This window comes from Canis lupus, chromosome 9 (assembly GCF_003254725.2).
Source record: "Canis lupus dingo isolate Sandy chromosome 9, ASM325472v2, whole genome shotgun sequence".
In the NCBI taxonomy this organism is placed as follows: Eukaryota; Metazoa; Chordata; class Mammalia; order Carnivora; family Canidae; genus Canis; species Canis lupus.
In genome coordinates, this window is record NC_064251.1 from 46,820,166 (window position 1) to 46,831,134 (window position 10,969).

Sequence of the window (10,969 nt, forward strand, 5' to 3'; positions counted from 1 at the left end):
GTTGTAAACCTTTAATTAACTCACTGAAGAACTTCTCCAGAACCACTGGATGGAGGGATACTTTCTGTAATTGAGGAATAAAACACAAGGACCGGGTTGAGAACTGCAAAGATGAGGTACACAAATGAAACACAGACGGTGGAGGTACAAAAAGGCAACAACGGGTAATGAACAGTCCCACTAGATCTCTAGAGAGTGGTTTGGTCCAGCACCACCTTGCAGAGGCAACACAAACAATAACCACTCTAATTTCTGCCCCTCACCCACTAGAACAATAGGTAGAAGGCTCTGAGTTAGGCAGGTAACAACAAGTGCCATCATATTTCTATGTCTTGGATCCAAGGTCCTTTCATACTTCTTGATGCACTCCAAACCCCTCCACCCCAGCACTTACTCTCTTACACATGCTATCTTATCAGTGCTCACCAACCCACACCATGCCTGCCTATGAGCCTCTGAATGCTGAGAACAGTTTTCCATTTTTCTTCAACTCCTGCTCTCCCAATCTCATAGTTATGTATGTACATAAGACTAATACAGCTAATACTAAGTATTTACTACATGCTAGCCCCATTCCTAAGCATTTAATACACTAAAATTCATTTAATCCTCAATACAAACCTATGAGGTCAATATTATTATTTCCTCTCTTTTACAAATGAGGAAATTGAGGCAGAGGCAATTTAAAGAACATGCCCAAAGTTATATAAGTGGTTAAGTCGTAAGGAAGATTCAAACCCGAGCTCCAGGGCTCAAACTTATAACTACTCTCCCAGCTCACACTTGTTCAGTTTTGTTGATTGTCTACTGGCCAAGGTCTAGCAATACCTCATTGTTTGAAGAAATGTATGAAGCAATGATTGCAAAGCCTTCCCAAGAGGTCTACCTTGGAAGTCCAACCTGACAGAGTATGACCAGTAGACTTGCCCAAGCTCTGCCTCATAGCCCTGAAGCACAACCAGGGTGCTCCCAGACTATGGCAGCCTGCAGAAGCTACACATCTAATTTAAAAAGATTTACCAGGGATCCCTGGGTGGCGCAGTGGTTTGGCGCCTGCCTTTGGCCCGGGGCGCGATCTTGGAGACGTGGGATCGAATCCCACGTCGGGCTCCCAGCATGGAGCCTGCTTCTCCCTCTGCCTGTGTCTCTGCCTCTCTGTCTCTCTCTGTGTGACTATCATGAATAAATAAATAAAATCTTAAAAAATAATAATAATAAAATAAAAAGATTCACCAGAAAAGGTTAAAAATATCCGATCCATCCTACCCCATGCCTCTAAAAACTGTATCTGAGCCATTCCATATTAATTCTACCCATGTATTATGTCCACAAAATATGCTATATAATCCTAAGCAAAAAGTTCATTTTTCATCTTCAATTTGCCAAATAAGGATTTAAAAGCCTCATCATTGACTTTTATTTATTTATTTATTTATTTATTAAATTTTATTTATTCATGAGAGACAGAGAGAGGCAGAGACATAGGCAGAGGGAGGAGAAGCAGGCTCCATGCAAGGAGCCTGATGTGGGGACTCAATCCCAGGACTCTGGGATCGTCACGCCCTGAGCCAAAGGCAGAGGCTCAACCACTGAGCCACTCAGGCGTCCCTCATCATTGACTTTTAGATAAAAGACATGTATTGTCCAAATACTAAAGCTAGTTTCTTCTGGTCATCCTTTCCTTTTGGTCTTTAAACAGAACATAGGACCCTGTGACAGAAACAAATCTTCTATGAGCACTGTTCAGATCTCAAAAGGAAAGAGAAAGAAGTACAGAATAGTGTCAGCTCTCTAGTCAGAATTCCGAAGTTGAAAATCTGGCTCAGTCATTTATCAGCTGTGTGACCTTGGGCAAGTTCCTGAATCTCTCTGTTTCCTCACCTATAAAATGAAAATATTTTAGTAAATAGAGATTACAGTATTTCTCACCAGATTGTTATAGACAGAAAATGAGACAAGGCACAGAAAGTACTCAGCAAAGTACTTGGCACAGAATAACCAGTCAATAAATGTTAGCTATTAATACTCTACACGCTTTTCTAAAATTAAAGAAATTCCTCTGTATAGTTTCAAAAAGAAAAGAGCTTGACGGGGAAGCAAGGAGAACAAAGACTAAGTAACCTTTATAAAGACAGCAACTCAATCAATTGCTCTATGTGAAAAACTGGGCACATTACCAGAAACAAGAATTAACACAATGCCTGTGAACTTTCCACACCCCATCCACAAACTCTGGCAATCTTCACCTTCTCTCTTGAGCCAAGGATTTGAACTCCTATCTGTTATGAAAAGGTGGAGCTCAATATCAAGGTAAGCGCAGAGATATAAAGTCATAACACAAAGGTGTGTAGAAAGCTCAAACCAGCAAACCTGCCTGTTGTCATCTCCAAATTTTGCAAAACGCATACATAAAAGGTTGAAAACTGGGGGTGCAGGAGGTTGAAAATTGAATTTCAGTGACAGTTTGACATATTACTGCACTGTAATGCACAACCCTAGATACCAAGAAGGTGGTGAAAAAGCACAACATAGGGATCCCTGGGTGGCGCAGCGGTTTGGCGCCTGCCTTTGGCCCAGGGCGCGATCCTGGAGACCCGGGATCGAATCCCACATCGGGCTCCCGGTGCATGGAGCCTGCTTCTCCCTCTGCCTATGTCTCTGCCTCTCTCTCTCTCTCTCTCTGTGACTATCATAAATAAATAAAAATTAAAAAAAAAAAAAAAAAAAAAGGAAAAGCACAACATATCGGGTTTAGGGCAAATTTATGTTCTATCAATATTCCTGTCTCATGTTATGCTATTAAACCAAACAGACTGGGACGTGCCTGGGTGGCTTAGCGGTTGAGTGACTGCCTTCACCTCAGGGCATGATCCTGGGTCTGGGGATTGAGTCCTGCATCGGGCTCCCAGCGAGAAGTCTGCTTCTCCCTCTGCCTGTGTCTTTCATAGATAGATAGATAGACAGATAGACAGATGATAGATAGATAAATAAAATCTTAAAATAAAAATTAAACCAAGCAGACTGAGAAGACCTAGGATACTTCCTGGATTTAAAGATCTCATACTCTTCCTATAATTGATACGTGTTAGCAACAGAGACTGACTATCCCATCTCCCTATTTCTGGCCAGAGTGAATGAATCTAAATTAGGACTATCCCTAAAGGGCAAGTTTGCAAAGGCTGGCTCAGGAGGCTCCTAATTCTTATGAGACTGGCCTGGAGCTAGCCTCAGCTGGTCAGAAGAAAACTGCTTCAATTTGAAAAATGAGAAAGACTACAACTCTTGGTGCTGTTACACAGATGATGGTAATCTGACAATAACCTCAGAATTACTCTGTATTTCACAAATCTCAAGTACTAAGTGCATGAACCTCCTTAACATTCTCCAAACAGCTCTAAAGGCGTAAGTAGGACAGTCACATCTCAGTGATCCTTGGTTAAGAAAGAAAAGGGCCACAGCCCCAACTTACTGAGCAAGAGGCCCTGACATATGACATTGACAATGCTTAAGTCCAATGAAATTGGAAGTTCCATTCACTTCCAAGGAAGGGACTGTTTCCACTGGCTTATTTCCTGGGAGGGGTGTGGGGGCATAGAATCTGTCCTCCACAAAATACCCTGAAAACTAGAACCCTCTAATTGTGGAAAAGAGTCTCTGGACGCCAAGATCTCTTGGACACGGTCAGCTGGACATCAACTTGTTCTGGGCTGATCACAGAGGGCTTACTTCTGTCACCAAGGCACTTAGCTCACCACCTTCGTCCTCCGCGGGGGAAGAGGACAGTAAAAGTATTTTGGAAAGATGCCCAAGAAAGGAAAAAGCTGACCGGTTTCCTGAGGGTGTCTCCATCCCTCCGGGCTAGTATGTGGTGACTTCCTATCAAAGGCCAGCAGGGGAGAATAGCTCTCCAAACCAAACCCGGCTCTCTAACAGTACAGGAAATGTTTCAAGCCTAAAAAGCCACTTGTAGGATTATCGAATTCATCCTGGGAACCGCTGCCAAGTGATGCCCCCGCAGTGCCAATATCCCCCTCCGCTCTTTGTCCCCACGTTGCCCGCCCTGCCCTAGTGCCTGGCCCCGGCGCTAGCCCCACCCTGGGGCCGAAGCAGTTCCCCTTCCCCTGGGCTGTCCTCCCAAGTCACACCCAGAGGCCTGGGTCAGCGGCTCCTCCTCCACACACACACAACCGCCAGTGGTGGGAACGAGCCCGGGCACCAAGGTACCCCCATGCCAGGGTCGCTCCAGCCCTCTGCCCACGTCCCTCGTGGAGGCTAGCTCGCGAGGGGCAGCCGGTCAGGCTGGCGAGTTCCGCGGCCCTCACCCCGCCCGGGGCCTCCCGTCCCGTCCCGTCCGTCCTCACCGGGCGGAGGCTGGGCGGGCGACGGTGGCACAGACGGGCGCGGGCCGCTGCTGTTGATGATGTAGTGGGAGACGCGCGAGTTCTCCGAGACGCTGAGCACATAGTCCCCGGGGCTGGTGCTCGAGTCCCGCACCAGAAACACCCCGTGCCGCTGGCCCTGCAACAGCGCCACCGCCTCCTGCCGGCTCAACCGCCCCCAGTACCAGCTACTCCGCTCCTCCGAGTCGAAGTTGCCCGCCATGGCCGCCTCCGCGCCTACACGCTGGGCCGCCGCCGGCACGCGCGCCCCTCCTGCCCCGGCGCCCGCCGCCCAGCGGACCGGCTCGGGTCTCAGCTTCACAGCAGTGCCCGAAATGGCGGCGGCGGCCGCGGGCCTTCCCCACCGGAAATGACGCGCACCTTGCCCCCGCGAGGATGCCGGGAAGGGGACCGCAACCCGCCATGGGGAGAAGGGCAAAGGACAGCTCGGGTGCGCACTGCGCATGCGCCGCCGTGTGCGTCGCCGCCTGGCGGGGATCGGGACTGCAGGGGATGGAGGGGCCAAGTCCAGGGCCGGTGGTAGGGGCTCAGCGAGGAGTCGGCGGAGGTTTGTGTTTGCGGTTTTGGCCACGCGGCTCCAGGGTTCGAGTTCCTGGAAGGCCCGGGAATTCTAGGCAGCAACTCCGAGACACAGTTGGACTACAAAAGATGTATGTGGCCTCAGGGCCTGAGCTCCTGGAGACTTTGGTCCTTTTCTGGTGGTTCCTCCATCTTCTCTCTAGACTGGCTTAAGTATTTTGTTTGCACTGATTGACTCAGCAGTTATTGACACCACATTTGCTCTGTGGGTGCAAAGGTGATCAAGGTTTGGGCCCTGACCTCACAGAATTCACAGACCAGTGGGAGGAAGCAGGAACAATGACAAAGGAATTCCAAGCACTGTGAGAGGGAACCAACCAGGAGCTCCAGCCCAGTCTGTAAAGGGATTCAGTCCTCCACCTACCAGAGGAGGTGGCTTGAGCTGAATGTTGAATGGCCAGTAGGGGAAGAGCATGCAAGACAGAGAGAGCAGAATGTGCCAAGCCAGGAGTTCTCTGGATTGAGTCTTTCAAGTCATTTGCCCAGATTCTTCTAAACACTAGTCGTGGCCAGGGGTATCCTCTATTCTCCTTACTATCATGATCTCTGTCTCTGTATTCCATATCTGTATCTGTATTCCTGTGAACAGCCTGTTCACTGGTGCCCTATAGACTTGCTGCTCTAAGTACATTGCACACATCTGACAGTGTGTGCTTTCTAAATTACAACTCTAAGACTGTTCCTACCCTGTGCACAACTTTTAACAGTCTCCAGAACTGGGACGCCTGAGTGGCTCAGTGGTTGAGCATCTGCCTCTGGCTCAGGGGGTGATTCTGGGATGTGGGATCGCATCCCACATCAGGCTCCTTGCAGGGAGCCTCCTTCTCCCTCTGCCTACATCTCTGCCTCTCTCTGTGTCTCTCATGAATAAATAAATAAATAAAATCTTAAAAAAACAAACAAACAACAGTCTCCAGAACTTAAAATTCCCAGTTTAGGTCACAGCATAAAATGAGGTCACAGTGTCCTCTTAACAGCTCCTACATGAACCTTGTGTTTCTTTTTTCTGGAATACCCTTTCACTCCTTTCTGGATCTGAATCTCAAATGTCTTCTCTTTTTTTTCTTTTTTTTTTAAGATTTATTTATTTATTTATTCATGAGAGACACACAGACAGAGGCAGAGACACAGGCAGAGGGAGAAGCAGGCTCCATGCAGGGAGCCTGATGTGGGACTCGATCCCGGGACTCCAGGATCACGCCCTGGGCTCAAGGCAGGTGCTAAACCTCTGAACCACCCAGGGATCCCCCTGTCTTCCCTTTTTTAACCAACTATTACTTCCTCTCTGCATCCATAGCCCTGTGTCCATATTATTTCCATTACAGTTCCTACCCATTGTACTGTAATCCTTCATTCACAGGTCTGTCTGTGTCCTACACTAGAACTCCTCAAAGGCCACACATCTAGTGTAGGAGGCACTACATAAATGTTACAACAGCTACCATTTATTCAGGGAATACTGCCTGCCAGGCATAGCGCTAACTGCCTTTAGTATGGATCATCTCATTTAATCCTCTTAACAGCCTCATGGGTGGTATTTTACAACTATCCCCATTTTACAGGTGAAGCTCAGAGAGGTTAAGTTATTTGTCCAGAGACACACAGCTGCTGTGTAGGGAGCTGGTATTCAAATCCTAGAAGGAGCAGAGAGCTGTGGTCACGGTGCTGTATCCTCAGCAATGCCAATGCTGGAATAGGCATTGATGAGGACAGGAGGTTGGAGGAGGATGGCAGAAATAGACATTAAAGAAAAAAAATATATCAGCCCTGGATTTTGATCTTACATGAAAAACACACCTCTTCCGGATCTACTGCACACACCCCTGGGCCTGCTCTGGGAAGGGAAGGGGAGTGAAGGCACCTTCCCTGCTGTGACTCATTGTGACCCTGGCTTAGTCACAGCCTGTTACCACAAGCCAGTAGCAGAAGCCATCCCAGTGTGAATTCTGGCTCTTTGGGAAAGAGAGGTGTCTGTTCTTCACTTCTCCAGAATGGCGGAGGTTTGAGGCGGGGCCTTACCCAGAGACTGCTTGTGGGTTCTGATTACAGAAAATGGACTTGAAAAGAATAAGGGCAAAATAAAGAGGAAGAAAGGAAGGAGAGAAGGGAAGGAGGGAGGAAGGGAAGAAATAGATCATAACCAAGATGGAGGGGCTCCCTGGGTGGCTCAGCGGTTTAACGCCTGCCTTTGGCCCAGGGCGTGATCCTGGAGTCCCGGGATCGAGTCCCGGGATCAAGTCCTACGTCGGGGTCCCGGCATGGAGCCTGCTTCTCCCTCCTCCTGTGTCTCTGCCTCTTTCTCTCTCTTTCTGTGTCTATCATAAATAAATAAATAAATAAATAAATAAACAAACAAACAAATAAATCTTAAAAAGAATAACCAAGATGGATAATAAGCAAGGAGATTGGCAAGGAGGGGAGACCCTGACCCAAGGGACTACTTACATGTGTTTTTATTGGAGCACAGAGAGGACAACATGGTAGGAACAGAAGTGGCCTTGGGACAAATTGAAGGCAAGCCCATCCTGCCCCTACTTCCTTTCTCTTCTCCTCCTCCTCTCCCCTTCATACATTCAGGATTTGCAGCTAAAATCGTCATACACACACACACACCTAATAAGCTTGAGATCTGCCCTACAAAGAATGTGACCTTCCTGGGATGTCTGGGTGGCTCAGTCGGTTAAGCATCCAACTCTTGGTTTCCGCTCAGGCCACAATCTCGAGGTTGTGGGATCAAGCCCCGTGTCGGGCTCTGTGTTCAGTGCAGAGTCTGCTTCAGATTCTTTCCCTCTCATTCTCTCTCTCAAATAATAAAAAAGTCTTAAAAACAAACAAACAAACAAACAGACCCTGTCAGAATGCCTGGGTAGCTCAGCGGTTAAGCACCTGCCTTCGTCTCAGGGCATGATCCTGGAGGCCCTGGGATCGAGTCCCACATTGGGCTCCCTGCAGGGAGCCTGCTTCTCCCTCTGCCTATGTCTCTGCCTCTGTGTGTGTGTGTCTTTCATGAATAAATACATAAAATCTTTAAAAATAATTAAAAACTCTGTAAAGTTGAAAAAGAAAAAGAAATTCTCTCTCCCTCTCCCTTTGCCCCTCCCCCTGACTCAAGCTTGAGCCATGTCTGTGGGTGCTCTCTCAAATGAATAAAATCTTTTTTTTTTTTTAATTTTTATTTATTTATGATAGTCACAGAGAGAGAGAGAGAGAGAGGCAGAGACATAAGCAGGCTCCATGCACCGGGAGCCCGATGTGGGATTCGATCCTGGGTCTCCAGAATCACGCCCTGGGCCAAAGGCAGGCGCCAAACCGCTGCGCCACCCAGGGATCCCTCAAATGAATAAAATCTTAAAAAAAAAAAAAAAAAAGAAAGAAAAGAAAGTGACCTTCCTGCTTAGGAATGGCTCCTGGTACTGGGGTAGGGGTGGGGGGAGTTACCTGGAAGAGGAGCAGAAGTAAAATGGGAAAAGAAAGGGAAGGCTGCTGAGTGAAGTAAGTCAGTCGGAGAAGGACAAACATTATATGTTCTCATTCATGTGGGGAATATAAATAATAGTGAAAGGGAATATAAGGGAAGGGAGAAGAAATGTGTGGGAAATATCAGAAAGGGAGACATAACGTAAAGACTCCTAACTCTGGGAAACGAACTAGGGGTGGTAGAAGGGGAGGAGGGCGGGGGGTGGGAGTGATTGGGTGACGGGCACTGGGGGTTATTCTGTATGTTGGTAAATTGAACACCAATAAATAAAAAAAAAAAAAAGAAAGAAAGGGAAGGCTGCCCTGTTCAAGAGAAAACACACCAAAGTCCTTTATTCCATACACTCCTAACTAAAGAAAGGCATTCCTTATTTTAGCAGTGGAGAAGCAGGGAGTCAATGACCTGCCTACATCTTGCACTGTGTTGTCTAAAGTAATCAGAGGGGGAATCCCTGGGTGGCTGGGGATCCCTGGGTGGCTCTGAGGTTTGGCACCTGCCTTCGGCCCAGGGCGTGATCATGGAGTCCCGGGATCGAGTCCCACATCAGGCTCACTACATGGAGCCTGCTTCTCCCTCTGCCTGTGTCTCTGCCTCTGTGTGTGTGTGTGTGTCTCTCATAAATAAATAAATAAAATCTTAAAAAAAATAAGTAATCAGAGTTGTGCCATACAACTGTGCAGGTTGTGCACTGCACAACTCCAGGGTACTATGCAAATGGAATCTTCTGGAGTTGGGCTATTCATACACAATTTTCCTTAAAAAAAAAAACAAACTAGAAAGATTATTTGTATCAAGATGACAAAAATATTGCTATTTAGAGAGAAAACTGACAGGATCACCTTCCAAAGTGTGTGTGTGAGAGAAAGAAAAAGTGGGTGAGTTTATAGAGGTACAATTCATATTAGTACAAAAATACTACTCTGCCCTGTTCTCATCCATGTATGAAGACAGGGAGAAAGAAAGGAGACACAGAAATCTCCAAGCCTCTATTGGAGTTTCTGAACTATGAGAAAGAGAGATGCCCATCTCCCAGTGGGTAGCCCTTCATTTTGCAGAGACAAGGATCAGTCTTAAACTGTGTAGAGATGGGGCACCTGGGTGGCTCAGTAATTAAACATCTGACTCTTCATCTCAGTTCAGTTCAGGTCTTGATCTCAGGGTCATAAGTTCAAGCCCCGAGTTTGGCTCCAAGCTGGGCGCGGAGCCTACTTAAAAAAAAAAAAATGTGCAGAGGCAGACAGTAGGCAAAAGCTCTGTGGAAAAATGTGAGGGGACTCCAAAAAGGGTCTTGGGGAAGACAGCATGCTGGGAACCAAGGCAGGAGGCTGGACCTTCCCAGAAACATCGATGAGATGTTCCCAAGTGGCAGCATGCTGTAGGACTGCTGAGCATGCGTTGTCTGCCTTGCTGTGAGGTATGTGCCTCTCACTGCCTCCATCCTTTAGGAAAGCTGCTCATACAGATGCACTTGTGGGAGGGCATCCAAGAGAAAGTGTCAGCTTGCTCATCTCTGTCCTCTCAGAGGCGAGGAAGTCAGGAGCACCTGAAGCAGGTAAAATGAAAATATGCCTATCTTCCCTTCTCCCACTGCCCATTCCTCTCTGGCTCCACTGATTCTTCTTCTTTGTCTTCTGACAAGTTTCCTCCACACTTTGCACTTGCTGTTTCTTCTGCTGGCTACCCATGGTCCCTCTCTCACCACTGTCAGCCTTCTGCCCTACGTTGCCCTCTCAGGGAAACCTTCCCCTGCCAGTGCATTTGGAGCTGCACACTGCACAGCCACCTTTCCCTCTTCCCCTTCTCTGCCTTTTTTTTCTAAAGATTTTATTCACTTATTCATGAGAGACACAGAGAGAGAGGCAGAGACCTAGGCAGAGGGAGAAGCAGGCTCCATGCAGGGAGCCCGATGTGGGACTCGATCCCAGGACCCCGGGATCACGCCCTGAGCTGAAGGCAGATGCTCAACTGCTGAGCCACCCAGGTGTCCCCAAAACCTTGCTTTATGGAGCTCATGTTGTAGAGGAGAAGAGGAAAATAAAGCAGAGGGATGCCTGGGTGGCTCAGTGGTTTATTGAAACTCAGTGGCTCGAGTTTCACATTGGGCTCCTTGCATGGAGCCTGCTTCTCCCTCTGCCTATGTCTCTGCCTCTCTCTCTGTGTCTCTCATGAATAAATAAAATCTTAAAAAAAAAAAAAAAAGGGATCCCTGGGTGGCTCAGCGGTTTGGCGCCTACCTTTGGCCCAGGGCGCGATCCTGGAGTCCCGGGATCGAGTCCCACGTTGGGCTCCCAGCATGGAGCCCGCTTCTCCCTCCTCCTGTGTCTCTGCCTCTCTCTCAATCTCTGTGTCTATCATGAATAAATAAATAAATAAATAAATAAATAAATAAATAAATAAATCTTAAAAAAAAAAAAAGCAAGGTTTTGGTGGTTTTTTTTCTTGCTATATCCCAAGGGCCTGGCAGAGAGCCTGGCACACAGTAGGCGTTAGGTAAAAACTGGCTGAACAAACA

The 10,969-nt window shown here is 47.5% G+C and overlaps 1 protein-coding gene across 5 annotated transcripts in view; it reads right to left on the minus strand.

The window, feature by feature from the left end:
- CRK (CRK proto-oncogene, adaptor protein) overlaps nt 1-4,754 on the minus strand; it is a 32,240-nt gene extending 27,486 nt beyond the window's left edge. For 2 of the 5 annotated variants that reach the window (XM_035721427.2, XM_035721426.2), the window contains exon 1: nt 4,362-4,754. In XM_035721427.2, coding sequence (XP_035577320.1) covers nt 4,362-4,602 — 241 coding nt within the window. In that variant the 5' untranslated portion in view covers nt 4,603-4,754. The remainder of the gene's footprint in view (nt 1-4,361) is intronic. The other 3 variants (XM_025476185.3, XM_025476183.3, XM_035721428.2) reach the window with 2 other exon arrangements.
- Nucleotides 4,755-10,969: the final 6,215 nt, after the last annotated feature.